This window comes from Sus scrofa, chromosome 5 (genome assembly GCF_000003025.6).
Source record: "Sus scrofa isolate TJ Tabasco breed Duroc chromosome 5, Sscrofa11.1, whole genome shotgun sequence".
NCBI lineage: Eukaryota > Metazoa > Chordata > Mammalia > Artiodactyla > Suidae > Sus > Sus scrofa.
In genome coordinates, this window is record NC_010447.5 from 78701857 (window position 1) to 78718623 (window position 16767).

General features: G+C 45.2%; 1 protein-coding gene across 1 annotated transcript; it reads right to left on the bottom strand.

The window, feature by feature from the left end:
• On the bottom strand, positions 5987-16421 carry ZNF641 (zinc finger protein 641). The gene is made up of 6 exons (XM_003126632.6): positions 16262-16421; positions 13395-13604; positions 12709-12800; positions 11438-11567; positions 10697-10810; positions 5987-9614 (listed from the first exon to the last, which is right to left on the bottom strand). Exons 2-6 carry the CDS (start codon positions 13576-13578, stop codon positions 8860-8862), a joined length of 1275 nt encoding a protein of 424 aa, XP_003126680.3. The 5' UTR covers positions 13579-13604; positions 16262-16421; the 3' UTR covers positions 5987-8859.

Sequence of the window (16767 nt, forward strand, 5' to 3'; positions counted from 1 at the left end):
AACCAGATGGTCTAGAATTGGCCTTTCCCCCTAAGTTAGGATGGAAAGGACACTGGTAACAATTTGTTTTCTAGATTTCCTAAGAATCATCATGCTTCTGTTTGTATTATGATGATTTCTTCATTTTGGAGGGGTGGGTGCCCCATGGCATACAGAACTCCCTGTTGAGGGGATCAGATCTAAGTTAAAGCTGCAGCAACACTGGATCCTTAACCCACTGTCCCAGCCTGGGGATCAAACCTGAGTCCCAGCACTCCCAAAATGCTGCCAATCCTGTTACGCCACAGTGGGAGCTCCTGATGATTTCTTTGTTTAAGCAAATTTCTTTCATTTACTCAGTAAACTTATCAAACATTACGTGCCATACCCTGAACTATTAGCTAACAATGGTCATTTCAGATTATTTTTCATTGTTAAGCTTTAGAGTGACTGTACTCTGATGAAACATAAGAAATAACCTTAACTCATAGAATACCCAGATTATCTAGGTTGTAATGCTAACTGGGTACTTCCGTGGAAGAAATTCCCAAGAATAGCTAATCTCATCCTTAGTGTTCACTAGTGACTAAGTGCCTGCAAGATTCTGAACCCTTTGTTGGGAATAAAGATGGATAAAATATAATTTCCTCCTTTCATCACCCACAGTCTAGTGGCTTATTTGGGTATTTAACTTTAGTCAGAGCAAATGGAACATCCCTGACCTCAATTCTTTGCTTTCCTTTTATCTCAGCTGCCTAGAGTAATGATGATAAGAAAATTGTTAGACTCTAGAGTTGTAACAAACCTTAGATGCCCCTTAGCATCAAATATTCAGTGGTTGTTGAAAAAAATAGAAGTACATGGAGTTCCTGCTGTGGCTCAGCAGGTTGAGGATTTGATATCATCTCTCTGAGGATGTGGATTCGGTCCTTGGCTTTGCTTAGTGGGTTGGGGATCTGGCATTGCCGCAAGCGTGGTGTGGGTTGCAGGTGCAGCTCAGTCTGGTGTGGCTGTGGCTATGGTGTGTGGCTATCACCTGAAGCTCTGATTTGACCCCTGGCCTGGGAACTTCCATATGCTGCAGGTGCAACCATCAAAAGAAAAAACAAATACAAATGGCCTTTAAAAATATGAAAAAGTGTAATTTTACTCAGAAATGCAAATTAGGACAATAAGATAGCATTTTTAATCAGTCTAAAATCTCCACATCCATTCCATTGGCAAGGCTATGGGGAAATAGACACATACAGTGCTCCTGGGAGTGTAACTCTCCATGACTCTAATGGAGGGAATTTGGCTTTCAAAATTACAAATGCAAATAACCTTTGACCCAGTGGAACCATTTTTAGGAATCTGCCTTTTAGATATTATTGCATTTGTGAAAAGACTTATGTCCAAGGTATTTAGTGCAGCACTCAGTGCAGTAACAAAAAAAAAAAAAAAAAAAAAAAAGGAAATAATCTATTGCTAGGGGATTGATTAAACTGTGAGGCTTCTATACAGTGAAAGTGAAATAGCATGGGGGAGAGTCTCTATGTCTTGTTATGACAAGCTTCCTAAGATAAAGTGAAAAAAATTCAAGATGTTGAAAATACCAAACTACTTTTTGTGTAAAATAAAGGTATGTCTCTTTGCAGTTGTATAAAGAAACTCTGGAAGGGTACACAGAAAAATGAAGTAGTTCTCTATTGTGAGGGGGAAATGATGGGAATTCTAGAGGATACTTAGAAATAAGACCCTGTACTATATCTTTTTTGTATTTGTTTTTATAATCATGTTAATTGTAACTTGTCCAAAAATAAGGTAGAAACTTACACATAATTGTCCATTATAGCTCTTTCCTTTATAAAGTTTTGCACACATTAATTCATTTAACTTCTCTATAGTCTCTTAGGTTTTTAAGTGAAAAAGCTAATTTTTATAAAATGTACAATTTAGAAATCAACTTTTAACTGCAAATCCAGTGTGCTTGTCAAGATAGTTATAGATGTTGAATGGGGCTTCACCATCTACTCATTAACTATATATATAGGTATAGGCTAGAAGTTTAGAATTCATTTATATACTCGAGTGTTTTAATAATTTAGAGGTTTCTTGCAGGGGAAGGTGTACTCAAACACACTGGAGGAGGTGTGTTTTTAGAACATGAAACATCTCATTTGTCAGTGGTCTCAAAGTTGCAGATTTATTCTGTTCTTCTTTCTCCTCTGGGGACCCCTAACATGACAAAACTGGTTGGGCTGTATATCACTCCAGCTAAAACCTAAATGCCTAGCAAGGATAGGAAGACAGGTCCTGTCCTGTCTTTGGGGAATTAATATAGTGAAAGTCCACGAAGGACTTTAAAAAAAGCCAAAGGATTTGAAAGAGAAGAATGAAGACTGACGAGGTGTCAGCATGAGTCCTGTCAATGCTGAGGAAGACATTGATAGGAGAGTAAGAAAAAGGAAGTCAGGATTTCAGTATTCCACTGGAGCTGGCTGAGAGAACAGGCCCATCAGTGAACAAACACAGTTGTGTTTCTTCTCCCCCTTTTGTCAGTTACTTGCCTCTTCCCCTTTTTGGATGTAGGAAAGATCAGACTTGTCAGTTTTACCCTAAGTGACCATGGGTAAGTAAGAGTGAACACAAGAAAATAGGGAAACATATGAAGCACAAGGCAAGTGGCAAAACAGCCTGGCTAGTGTTCAGAAAGCTGCAGAGGGAGTTCACCCCCAAAGTAGTAAGATTGAAGCTCTTGAAGGTTACTCCCATGAAGAAGAACAAAGCCTTTGGGCTGCACCTAATGCCTACAAAGCAGTTCCCTCTCTCCATCCCCACAAAGCTCCATGGGTGAGAGGCCATGTCAGTGGGTCACGGGCTGGTGGGGTTTCCCTATGACAGCTTTCCCTATTTTCTGTTACACTGTTTCTTACCCTGTCCTCTTGATCCCCTCTATTAGATGCCCATCCTCTGCACCCTCAAAGGTAAATGCATCTGGTGGACCCAGTTCTTGTATAACCCCATCTGTGCAGGTCTCTTCTGGCTCCTCCCAAACTTCCAATTATAGAGAACTTGCCTAGGGGGTCAATTCAGTCACCACCACCACCACCTCAGTCTCCAGACTCAGGCTCAGCACTCTAAGGGTCTCCCAAGAGTAGGTCTGTACTTAAACAACCCTGAGGTGGAAGGCCTTCCTAAAACTCATGTGCTAGGCCCTCATTCACCTCACCCTGGCCCAGCCTGCTCAGCACTCAGATCCCCCAATCTCCAGAATGGGTTGTATCCCCAGCTGACAGAGGAGCAACATCTGAGAGCCAAGATGCCAGAGGGAAGATGGGGAGGCCTATCTTGGGTCTTGAGGTATGTGTTTTGGGAGGGTCAGTGAGGAGGCTCCTGCATGGCTACATGACTCCCCCTGGAGCTGTCTTGCATTCCTCACTCTGTTGTAGCCTTTTTATTAGGAAAGAAGAGCAGAGAATGGAGGGAAGAGGAGAAGAGAGGATGGAGAGAGGAAATCAGTGACATAGCTAATTCATCCTTTGCTCAACTGACAGGGACCATAAAGACCATAGATCCCTAAGGATGCAGATGAAGGTCCTCATTGGGTAACCCATGGGAAGTTCATAGTCCATCAGAGGGAACCAAGTTAGACAATAGCTAGAAATCTGGCAGGCATGGGGCAGCTGAGCCGGATCACAAGTGGATATATGGCAAGGAGCCAAAAAAGACCAGAGAGACTAAGTAAATCAGGATAGCAAGAAGTAAAAAGCCATTTTGGAAACTGCATCAAGGGAAGAAGAGCCTATGGGGAATGGAGTAAAAGGCCTGGATTTGGCATACAGGCAGTCTTGGCCAAGTCCAGATGTGGGGAGGAGTGAAGGAGAGAGGGGTGGAGTGAAGATGGCTGCTGAGCTGCTATAGCCAAGCCAAGAATCTGAGGGAAGAAAGTGGGAAGTATGAGGAATGGACCTTGTTTAATAGGCTAAAGATGACAAAAAGGAAACTGGACAATAGGCAGAGGGACAGGTAGCATGTGGGCTCACAATGGAATGGAACTGGCTAGTCTTGCAGAGAGAAACTGTGAAGGAAGAGGGATAGGAATTGTGAAGAACAAATACCCTTGGGAAGGTATGGCATTCCCCAGGCAAAACAAACTGGAAAGTCAAACCCACTGAAAAAGAGAAGTAGGAGCAAGGAATGGAGGAAGAGCTCTGCTTATTGGGTAAATGGAGGCAAGTGATAGGAGAGAGGGAGAGCTTGAGGCCTGGCATTGAAGAAAATTGTAATCAAGCTTCCCTGCCTGGAGGGAGAAGGGCTGATCCCCTCTGCCAAAGAAACCTGTGTTCACCCTAAGCTTTTGACCTTGTAGAGCCCCATAGAGGTGGCAGGTTTGTAACTGTCAGTTCAGTCAGTCCTCGTGGGTGTGGCTAGGAGAGGATGTGGAGGAATCAGGGCTATGGCCTGCAAGACAGATCCCTTTATGTAGCCTGAATTGTATGGGATCTTCAAAGCAGGACAATGCATTTTTGACATAGGTGCCATGGCTTCACTGTTTACAACCTCTACCACATAAACAGAGTCTGGGTTCAAGTCTTGCTTGTGCCATATCTTACTAAATGAGCCTGGTTTCTTCTTATGTCCCGATACTCCTGCTGCCCTTGCCCACGGGTAGGCCAAATCATGGTTAGAAATCCTTTGCATGGCACTCTATTGGTCTCCAATGCAGTTGAGAGGTAACAGGGGTCCTTAAGGGCTTGGGACAGCTGGCCTTACTCTCTCTACCTCTGTGCTGAATGCGCATCCCACCTGCCTCCAGGACAACTTGTTAGGCCTGAAAAAGGAACGGATAACTAGCAGAGGACCGTTTCTTCGAATGTCCACATTTCAGCTTTATGTTAGACTTACTTTCTTTGAGGTGTCTGCTCTTTTTTATCTCTTCAGATTTCTAGACCTGTGAATCCTCAGTACCCATTTTAGAAGCTCTAGCCCCAAGCAATTAGTTACCCCACCACTTTTTCCAAAATTGGTGACTAACCTAGTTCTTTCAGTGACTTAAGTGTGGAGGAATACTTTGGGACTCAAGAGGAACAGAACTGAGGAGCAACTAGCCTAGGGAATTTGCAGAAAATAAACCTGAGAACAGGGGTATGAAGAGGGTGAGGGACCACTGACTGAAATGGAGCTTCAGTATCCTAGCCACTGGTTCTCAAACCTGAGCCTACATCACATATCCTGGAAGGCATGTTGAAAGACTGATTTCTGGGTTCCATCCTCACAGTTTCTGATTGAGTTTGTCTGGGGTAAGAATTGGCATTTCTAAGCCTAGTTCCCAGATGATGTTGATGCTGCTGGTCCAAAGACTGCATTTTGAGACCAGTGGCCTTGTACCACCATCAAAACCATACAAAAAGATTTTGCCATCTCAGGATCTCTAAGGGGCATAAGGGAATAGATTTCACTTTTCTGTTGTTGCCCAGCCCCACTCGCCCTCATGCAGTGCACTCATCTGAATGGAGATGGGAAGAATCTGTCTTCTGGCATCTCTGATTCTGGGTCAGGGCTCACTTTGCCCTTGATGGAAGCAAAACAACAGTTTGATTGAGTGATGGAAAGGGAAGGATTTCATCTCAAATGATCACCCCTTTGCTCCCTGAAGGGAAAACATCACTTTAACAAGGGAAAAGCTTTTTCTTCCACTTCCACATTGGAACTACAGCTTGAAAGGTAAATGGCTCTCCAAAAGCTAACCCTTTGGGTTAGTCACAACCTCCATTGCAAGGGACTCTCTGCTGATAGGGTGGAAAGGCAAGGATACTTGGGCCCTGAACAGGGTAGAGGCACAACACAGAGGGGAAAAAAGGTGACAGGTTCCTGAAGATGGACGTCCCTACTTTACCTTGTGCCCAGAGAGAACACAGAGACATTTTTATTTAAAGGGGATAGGATAAGGTAGACATGTGGCAGAGGGAGTTGGAATGATAATGGGAGTTTTCCCTGTGGGAAAAAATCAATCTCTACACCCAGCTGATGGCTGTTGCTTATTTTATTTTTCGTCCAAGGGAAGTGGTATTGGACGGAGGTAGAGAAGATAGTGGTATGCCAGAAATGACCTAAAGGGATGCCCCTTAGGCTCTGTGATGCCATGGTGCACCGTGGCTGCACCGACACTTGGGGGACTTCACTTTCTCTCTTTACAGTTACTAAAACAGATCAAAGTCTGGAGGTTAACATCTGGTTATTAAGAGGTGTGAGCTGATGATAGGGAGAGTCACCTGCTACAAGTCTTTAAAACAAGGTTTGTGAGGAGCAAATCTGTCAGTATGTCAAACATGTTGTTTCATAGAGTAGAACGTAAGCAATACCTTTCAGGTCATTAAGACTGGGCTCTCCCCTTATATCCTACTGCCTCTAGTATCTTAATCCTTAAAATGTTAAATGATCCTTCCTTGCCTTGTAAATTCTTGACACAAATACATAACAACCATATTGGGTAAGGGTAACCCCCTTTCTTTGACTCCCATTTAGTGACATTTATAGATGGGCTCCGAAACTGATAAATGTGTATGCAAAACTGAACAAATTGCCAGTGTCTTTTTCTCCCAAAAGTGAGTTTCTGGTTTTTATCAGATTCTCAAAAGGGTTTTAATCCAAAACAGGTTCTGAACCATTGCTCCCATAAAGCTGATCTGTATTAATGAGTGAGGCAATGTGGGATGGTGAAGAAATGGCATAGTCCAGTTTTACAAATGGAGTCTAATATTTTCCTGCATCCTGCGGCATCTCCTAACATTGATCCTAGTGCTCCTGTCTCTGAGGACCTGGGACAGGGACACTTTACAAAGGGGCTGGTCATTTTGCTCTGTTCATAGGAACATAAGCAAGAGAAGTGTATTCCAGGCAAAGAAGGAATGCTGCTCTGAGCAGAGGGGAGATGGGGGCTGGGTTGCTCAAGTCATATCCACTCTTAAGAAGCCCAGTCAGCGAAATGACCCTATTTTTGGCTCCATTTGGGCCCAGGACTCTAACGAGCTGTGATTCACCTAGCTTTTCCTAAGCAAATGGAACAGTCATTAAACTAGATTGTTGTGGCTCACTTCTTCTTGCCTCTATCATTAATTCCACCAACTGTGTTGAGAAATAAGTGTGTTGAGGAAAAACCAGACTCTAAGCTCTAAAGAGAACTATCCCACTTCCATCCTCTTTGCTTTTTTCCCTCCCTACCTACAATCTGCACTGACATACAAGAAAATTTTTAAAAAAGATTGGTATTAACACATCATCAATAAAGAGAAACAATGACCAACTCATCAACTAATGGGTGCTAGAATACTTATACAAGTTCTGGGGTTAAGAGTCTTAGTGCAGACATCTTCGCAGAGGTGGGAAGAAAACCAATTGGAAAGCTCATTACCCTGCATCAGCTGAAAAGCTAAGCCACAGCCATTTTTCCCTAAAGTTCTGTTTATCTAGGAGAATGAAATCCTCAAGAATAACTCTCCCCCTTGATGAGGCTATCAAGGTCCAACAAGAGTGATGACAACAACCTGCAGGCACTGTGACTCCTGCTATAATTTCCCAGCACTTAAAACAAGACCGAAAAACCCACTCAGCACAAAGCTTCTATAGATGCACTTTGCTTGAAATCAACAAGAAACAGCTCACCTTACCACTGAGAACTTGTCTTTTTCTCTCCACCCAGGCAAAAGGAATCTGTGGCCCAGAGACTCAGACCTAGACATATTTGTCCACAGTTGTCTTGATCTCAGTGATACTGGGAAGACTTTAGACCTCAACTGCCACAACCTATCCCTTTCTACTAGGGCTCCCTTAATCGCTCAGCTTATTTACTATCTTGAAACAAAACAAAAAACCCCATACAATTCCCACTACCCTCATCCCCAGAACACAGCCCCTAGAAAATCTAGCTTATACAGTTAGCACTTTGCATGCTCTCTTCAAAGACCCTGCACACAGATACACAGACACATAGACACTGTCAAGAGGAGAGGGGTCTGTTCAAGGGGATACAGTATTTTTGTTCTGTGTGGGCCTGGGTTACTTGGGGGTATAAGGTCCATCTCTTAGCAGTCTAATGTGATCTCTCAGCTGGATATATGTATATGCAGGGTGAAGGGAGCAGGAAATGGGGGGGTGAGGTTATTGTTTCTGTTTTTCAACATGTGGGGTGAGAGGTGTGGATGTGTATTCAGATGATCAGGGTAAGGGTGATGGGCCCACACAGGAATGAGGCCCCCTCAGCTTTCATTTGGATAAAAAAGGGGCTCTGGGTGCCTGATCACTTTCTCTTTCCTGTTTCCTTGTTACTCTCTAACTCAGTGTTCACTAGTGTGTTTCATGGAGTCACCAGTTCTGTGGGATGTGAGATAAAAAGCATACTGAGGTCAAATACATTTAGGAAACACTGCATTAAAAGGGGTTTAACAATTTGCTCTACTGCATAAGTATTCAGAGCCTTTAATATGCTAATATGGTCTTTCTCTCTGTGTATGTGTATATATATATATCTAGAGAGAGAAAATCATACAAAGGTAATACTCAAAATATTTAACAACTGGTATGGCATAGGCTCCAACCAATCAGAATGGGCCTTAGCCACAAACTGCTGGTACCACTATACCCTGTAGAATGGGCTCAGGCTGAATATCAGCCCAGGTAGTAAAAGCATTGTTTCCCAAAGTTTTGCCCTAAGAACTCTTTTATGTGACATCTCACAGAACTGGTGAGAAGTGCTCTGGCCAGTGCTGGAACCTCATCTTTTTAGGGATGGGGCCAGGACTCATGATTCTGGCCACTGGGTACAGGAGAGGGGCAGCTCTGGCAGAGACTCCTGATAGCACCAGCTGACAGATGTGACTACAACTGCAGCAGAAACAAATTTCAAAAGACAGATGTCCCTCTGTCCCAGCTGCTCCGAGGACTTTGTCCCTGGTGGGTCAGCAGGTGCCTGTCCAGGTGATGTTTACGGCCAAAGCTTTTCTCACAGCGAGGGCACTGGAAGGGCTTTTCCCCGGTGTGGGTCAGCCAGTGTCTCACCAGGTGGTGCCGTCGGCCAAAGCTCTTCCCACACTCGGTGCACACGTGGCACTTTGGCACTGGCACAGCACGCTGCCGTTTCCTAGCCCCAGGGCTCTCTCCAGCCTCTTGGCCCTTGCAGGATTTGCCTTCTGCATGCACTCTCTGATGGCTGGCTAGATGGGAGTTGCATCGGAAATTCTTGCCACACTCAGAGCACCTGCTGGGCTTGTCATGTAGGTGGGTTTTCTGATGTCGGATCAGGTGATGTCTTCGCCCAAAGCTCTTCTCACACTTGAGGCAGCTGTAGGGCCTCTCCCCAGTGTGTGTTTGCTGGTGCCTGGCAAGGTGGGAGCCCCACACAAACTGTTTGCCACATTGGGGGCATGTGTGTGGTCTTAACAAGGAATCCATTTCTGTGCTACACAGGAGGTTTGAGAAGCTATCTTCCTGAAGAAAAGGTGGGCCCAGGAGCATGCCTCTGGAGCTCCTGGGCATGGAATCCCAGCGCTCATCCTGCTCTGGGCTCCAGAGAGCAGTATCTTCAGACACACTGGATAACATTCTGGGAGGTTCTGCTTCTGGTTCAGGGGTATCCCCCTCATGCTCACTTCCATCTCCTGTGGAGAAAGGGAAATACCCTAAGAGGGGAGTCACAAGAGAGTACCCCAGGACCCAGGTGATAGGTGAGGCTGTATGATGCCTGTTAGGGCTTAAACCTCACCCCATTAGGGCTGAGAAAACAGATTTTAATGTTGAACAAGACTGTGCAAGGGGTACAGCAGTTAAAAGCCTAGGCTGAGGAGACAGATACCCAATTGTGAATCTCAGCTTTCCCACTTCTGTAGGCCTTCATTTCTTCTTCTGTAAAATGGGAATAATTATAAGATAGATGTTATGAGACAGATAGGATAGGAGTTCCCATCATGGCTCAGTGGTAACAAACCTGACTAATATCCATGAGGATGAGGGTTCGAATCCCTGGCCTTGCTCAGTGGGTTAAGGATCTTGCATTGCCGTGAGCTGTGGTGTAGGTCGAGGCTCATCCTACCTTGCTGTAGCTCTGATTTGACCCCCAGTGTGGGAACTTCCATAAGCTGTGGGTGTGGCCCTAAAAAGACAAAAACAAAAACAAGACAGGATAGTGTCTGAATATAGTAAGCACTTAGTAAATGGTCTGTTATTGTTGTTGCTTATTACTGTTGTTTATTTAGCACTTAAAAAACCTGTTAATCACCATCTTTCTGCCTACGCACAAATGGAGAGAGTTAAGGACTATGCTGCAGTCATCACTAGCTGGGTGACCACCTTTAGCAATTCTAGAGACATTGTGGAAGGCGTTTCCACAGTGGATGGGAGGCTGAATAACAAAAGCACTAACGTTTATTGAGGGCTTATTACATGCCTGGTATTGTTCTACTATGTTAACATATTTAAATCTCATAATAATTTATAGATGAGGAGCCCAAAGAGAGGTTAATTATTTTTCCAGGGTTCCAAAGATATGGTCCTGGATTCAGATTTATAAAGTCTGGCTTCAGAGCCTTCACTCTAAACCATTCTTTATTGTTTTTAAAGAAAAATACCTCTAAGCTTTTCAATACTATAACTCTCTGAGACAGAGAAGGGATTCGAGGAACATGTAATGTTGAAACTCGGAAGGGGTGAAGGCCATGGTCCAAAGTCTGTTCTGTGTCATTACCTGTATATGTGACCCTCAGGATGTCCCTCTCTTCTAAGTCCTGGGGATCAGGGACCCATTGTTCTTCCCCCCCTTCTAGTTGAGAAAGCATATCCAGTTTGGGAATTGGAAATCCTGCCATGGGAACGGAAAACAGAGATGTTAGTTCAACTGTAATTCTCACTTCCGAAAAAAGCTGTTTCCTAGATTATTCCTTAGAACTCTAGATAAAGGCCAGATATAAGCCTTTCCCTCTCCCCCTTCTCATTTCTGTTAAGTCCCTCTACATTTTTTTGCCAGAAAAATCATACTCTCTTCCCAATGAGTGTTCTCTTCCTCTCACATTTTAGATACTTCCAGCCAACTCTCCTTTCTGGTCATAACTTCACTTAATTAGCCCAAGTACAGCTGTCTTATTCGCCACACTCCCATCTATCCCTAGATGTTTCTGAGTTTTCACGGACTCAGTTTTGTCTCTTAGGTGTCCCTCTGTATGCTTAGAAAGAACCTCCCAATTCCCAACCAAGAAGAGCCTAAAGTTCTCTTTATTTCTTCAGCAACATTTTGTGGTTGTTTTTTAAAAAGTGACATCTTACTTTCATTCTCTTTGGATTAGCCCTAGTGTTCTTTCTCTAGTGGATGCCTAGGCAGATTCCCTGCCAAGAAAAGAACCCCAGATAGACTCCATCCAACATCCCTGGAGCAGATGGCTCCATCCTCCCATAGTATAATCATTTAGTGGCTAGGGAGGGTCGTACTTACTTAGAGAGACCACTATCCCACAGTTTTCCTGCATGACGTATTCTCCATAAAAGTCTGTCTGAGAAGGGTCAAGGCTCCGCCATTCCTCCTGAGAGAAGCACAGTGACACATCCTTGATGGTTACCAGGCCCTGAAACAAAATGTAGCGTCATCTGTCAGCAGCTATTCCTCAAGGAAAATGAGATCTCAGTATAAAAGGCTGAGGTCATAGTTGAGGGGAGAGGGCAAGAGAAGATCTAGAAAAAGAACTGCCCAGAGGTCCCTGAGCAGGGCACATGGTTTTGCAGAAGAGAAAATGAGGAAAGGGGTAAAGGTAATGGTCAGTGAGTGAGCCAGGATAATGTCTGTAGAGGAGCTTCCCAAGCTGGGACCATAAGTTGGAGACACCACAAACTGCTTGGTCTCTCTGTTTAGTTACAGGTGTCTGCCCAGTCTTTTCTCATCTGACTTAAATATTTCATTGCAGAAGTTTTGTACTAGCTCCTCTTTCCTCCACCTGACCTTTCCTTTCATAGCACAAAAGAATATCAACAAAAATGCTCTTTCTTGCCCCCTCCCCCTATTATTCCATATCCTTATCTTTTAAGGCAGTGGTGGTTAGGAGCCCAGATGCTGAAGCCAAATGACTCCTAGCTCTCCACTTATTCGCAGTTTGACCTTACACAAGGATCTTAATCTCCTCCTGTCTAATTTTCTCATCTCTAACATGGGGACAATTGAGTTGTCTCAGGGTTAAAAGACTTAATATACCTAAAGCACTTGGAGAACAGCAAGCAGAGTAAGCACTCTGAGTATGGATATCACTACTACTGTTTTTACTATCTTCCCATGGCTCTCCCCTTGCCTTCTGAATCTAAATGTTCTCTCTCTTGGGGCCTGCCTCACTGTCTTTCTATCTTCTCTTCTGTAAATGCTCCCCAATCCACCCAATCTTGTCATCTTTATGTTCTTCTAAGCTTCCTTCAGGTTCTCTATTCTAGTCCTTGCAGATTTATTTCTTCAAGGACATTAATGAATTGTTCTTAAAATGCCCCTGTGGATAGCACAGCCAAAAAACAAACAACCTAACTTCTAGGAATTCCCTTCTTCTCATCGTGCCTCCATTCATTCATTTTTTTTTAAAGGGTATTATGAACCCCTTGGAGAGGATAGAATCTGTTCAATATAAGATGAACATACCATTAGTGGTCATGGGAAATGACAGACAATGGGAAGCTACAGAAAGGCAGAAGTAATGAGACTCTTGAGGGAAGCCAAAGAACACAGCCCACCTGTGATCCAGCTGCAAGAAGTGCAGCTGCCATCTCCCAATCTCCAGTGCTCCCTTCCTGAGGAATGGTAGGAGCCCAGGGAGCCGACTGACCTGGTGAGAAGAGAAGGGAACCATTAGAGATGGAACATCCACCCTTTCCCAATTAGAGCCTGTGCCCTATTTTAGAGGGGCTAAAGGGTCACATTTTCCCCTTGTATCTATGCCCATTGGTAAGACTCAAATGCATAAACGTAGTAGAAGAGATCTTCCCTCAAAATGTCCTGAAAGGGCATTGAGTGGTTTTTAGTAGAGCATTTATGTTACCCATCTCTACTAGACTAGGTGTGGTTTGAATTTAGATTATTTGAATGTAATTTTCATCTTGTAAAGTGCACTTTACAGGGTGTATTTTCCAACAGTAGTCAGTGTTTCTGTCACTTCCTTTGTCTCCCATATTCACTACCAGTATCTATGTAGTATGTGGAGGGAGTGATTGTGCAAGAAATAGGAGAAGGCCAGTTATGTGATTTGCAGAAAACAAGTGTTCCTTATATTTCTGTGACCAGTGTCCAGGAGTTCCTTATATTTCTGTGGCCTAGTCTTGGTATTGACTATGCTGTTCAGTCCATGGCAATTTGGGGATTTTTAATGCGGCTTCTTCAATACTGTGCTCCCCCCCACAACACCCATGCTCTGGGCTCTCACCCTTTTCCTGAAGGGACTGAGGCTCCTCTTCAAGGTCACAGCACAGGTGTTCCAGTGGCCCTGGTGCTGTTCTCCATGGCCCCTCCTCCTGGCTTCCCCTTTCCACCTGGGGCTCTGCTCCATCCAGCTGGACATTTACTGACTCCCATCCTGTCCCCAGGGCTGCTGTCTGTTCTGAAAGCATTTTTTGCTGCAAACTCAGATTGTGACCTGGAACAAATTTATATAAGTTATGTCTATGAACATGGAAAGGGGTGGTATTCCTAAGGAATTATGGAGAACAGGCCAGGGATAAAAGATGAAACTGGATAAGAGGAGCTTGATCTAAGATGCGCTTTAAAAGCTCAACATGTTCCAGTCAACTGAACCTGAGCCAGAAATAAGCAGGTGCTAATAGCAAAGTCACTAATGGTTGTTTTGGGGACCCCATGGTACCAAAAAAAAAAAAAAAAATCCCTGAAGGCTGGAAGAACTTCATTTAAAAAAGAACAATCCTGGAAATTCAAAATATATCAATTAATTTCAACCACTGAAAATACAGTAGAGTAAGCAATTTGGAAATATGTAGGAAGGAATGCATACAGGCTTGCACTCAACAAAAATGTATGTAATTATACATAAGATTTTCTGCCACAAATCCCATTCTCATCAGTTAGTTTAGAATGAAGTGACTACTATAAGTAGAAGTTCTAGCCAAAGGGTATATTTTTTTATGAAGCTGAACTAAATAGTGCCTCATTTAGGATAGGGCTCAATAAAGAGACATGGAACTTGTCATTTTGTTGTAGAAAATGAGAACTGGTAGTAAATATGGTAGAAAGATCAGTAACTTGGAAAACAATTATAAGGCTCTAAAGCAACCCTAACAGATAAGAAAAACTGTTGGTCAGTGAGGAGCTGATGTCTAATTGGGAAAAGAAAAAAAGAACAGAAAGGTTTGGCCTACATAGAAAAAGGGGAAGCAGTTGCTGTTAACATGACCCTGGGGTGAATTATCGGCCTTGTGATTTAAAACACAGGAAAGAGCCTGACTTAGGCTTGAAGCAGATCTCATTAGAAAAATGTATTTAATTTTAAAGAATGATATGGTGAAGCCAGAGTGTGTTCCATCAGAAGAAACAAAACTGAGGAAAGGGATGGGAAATATGACCATTGGGGATAAGTTCAAAACAACAGACAGTTTTCTCTTGCCTAGGGAAGAAAGCTGATGAATGACGCTACCAATGAATAAAAAGAGAGATGTTTTCTACTCTATATAAATCTCGGTTATAAGAGAAGACAGGTTAGATAAAAAAATTATAATAATCCTGCAGTGCACAGGACCTGCTTGAGAGCTCTTCTTTTCTTGGGATATCTTAGGAGCAAGACAAGTCTCACTTTTGTTATGATAGAAGTCTCCCTGCCTTTCAGCAGAGAAATCATCTATAGGACTGTGCAGAGTCCCTTTTTGCTTGGCAGCATCATATTTTTGTGATTCTTATTCAATACCCAAGCGGTCAGTGATGGCTCCCCAAAACAGGTCAGAACCTTGGTTAACTATCCTGGCTCACTCACATCCATCTAACAACATTTGCAAGAACCCAGGAGCCCAGGATAGGTAATGACAGATGCCAAGTTGTTTATTTTCTTACCCATTTGTATTTGACAAAAGAGGGTAGGTGGGAAACTTAAGCTCAGTGCATAGGATGAGAACAAATTTCCCTTTCATCTCAGAAATCCAAAGACATTTCTGGGCCTCATGGGAGCATCCTGGACTGATTCCCAGCTTAAGAGGTTTCCTTTTCAGAGAATTCTCATGAGAAAGAAAAAATCCCAATAAAGCAATAAAGGGAAAGTTCCATTTTAGCTCTCTCCTCTTAATGCCAGCCCCTGTATTCACTTTTAACATGTGAAGCATGGGTTCCTCTTCTAATCCAGAAGTCTTCCTTATTCTCTAGCTCCCTTGGAAAGTCCTCCCTCAGGGCTTACTTCTGCTAAATATCTGGACACCTGTCTCAAACCCATTTTTCCACCTCCCTAGCAGCAGAGTACCTTGAGGGGAAGGAAGCCTCTTTTGCAGGCCAGATGTGAGCCGCTCTAGACGACTGACAGAAAACCTGTGGAAGTGCTAGCAGAAATCTCAGCAAAGGAGGGGGCAGGTACTTGTACTCAGACTGCCTGTGCTAAGATGCTCCCTCTCTCAGAGCCAGCACCTGGGCAGTAGAGGTGTCAGGCTTAACCAGGTTTCTCCTGGTTCCAGAATGATCCCACGCCTACTAGAGGCAGGGTTCCAGGGCTTTTATTCCCCCCTTTTCCTCACACTTTGGAGGGCATGGCACCCGCAGAAGTTGATTTCTGCAGCAAGTGCTGTTGGACAGAGAAAGGGCCAGGTTATTGAAATGAGTAGCCCAAGGGCACAGGGACAGTGGCGCTGTCAGAGAAGCTTGGCCCCTGCCTTGGGCGGGGCGTGGGTGGGACGGGCGCCCGCTCCGGAGTAAGGTTGCTTCTTCCCTCCTTGTCACAGTGCCCCTGGAGAGGGTCAGATTTCAGAGAACCCAAGAGAGGCAGGGCTGGAGCAGGGGAAGTGAGGTCAGAAAAAGGTTTCCTTGAACTGGGGCAGGAGCAAGTGAAGAAAAACGAGCCAAGGGGTAACGTGCGCTCGGTGACAGCGGCGGGAATCCGCAGGGCCTGACAGCACTGACGGGGACCGGGAGACAGGCGAGGGGTGGGCGCGGAATGTCAGTGGGGCCGACCCCGGGGAAAGGCAGCGACCCAGAGGCCGCGCTGACCCTCCTCCCCGCCCCCACGGGTGACCGGCCCCACTCGCCGCCCGGGAAGCCAGGCGTCCCTCCCTCCAGCCGCGGCTCCCTCGGGCCGGCCCCACTCACCCCGTCTGCTTGGCCTGCGGCCCGGTGCCGCCCTCCCCGGTGCCGCCTGCCCCTCCCCTCCGCCCTTCGCTTCGTCGTCGGAGCTGGCGGCCGCTGAGGCAGCGACAGGCAGGCGGAGACAGCGGCCCGGCGGGCGCGGGCGGGGCGGGCACAGGAAATCCCCGCCCGCTTCCGGGGCTCGGCGGCCGCGGCGGCGCGAGGGGGGTGGGCCACAGCGCCGCCGCCCCTGCCAGCCCCGGCGCGCCCCTCCGCACCCGCCGCCCCGGGAACCCGGGGACGCCGCGGGCTCCCGGCGCCCGGTCGGCCAGCCTCGGCCGCTTGTCCCGCCTTCTCCCTGACTGACCATTTTCAGTCCTGGCCACTCGGCCTCCCACGGGGTCTTTTGCGCTCGGGTTCATTAATTACTTGGACATTTAATCACCGCTCCTCACATGCCAACAGTCGCTTTGCGAGCGAGTTCTATGGTCTGGTCTGGAATTCCTCAAGGAGGTCACCTTCTAGGCTTC

Excerpts from the sequence above, each read along its gene's own strand:
- ZNF641 (XM_003126632.6), bottom strand. The coding sequence starts at position 13,578 with ATGCTTTCAGAACAGACAGCAGCCCTGGGGACAGGATGGGAGTCAGTA. Across the intron at positions 11,568-12,708 it reads TTCTTGCAGCTGGATCACAG|GGCCTGGTAACCATCAAGGA; the intron begins GTGGGCTGTGTT and ends ATTTTGTTTCAG. Across the intron at positions 10,811-11,437 it reads TGGGATAGTGGTCTCTCTAA|GATTTCCAATTCCCAAACTG; the intron begins GTAAGTACGACC and ends TTCCCATGGCAG.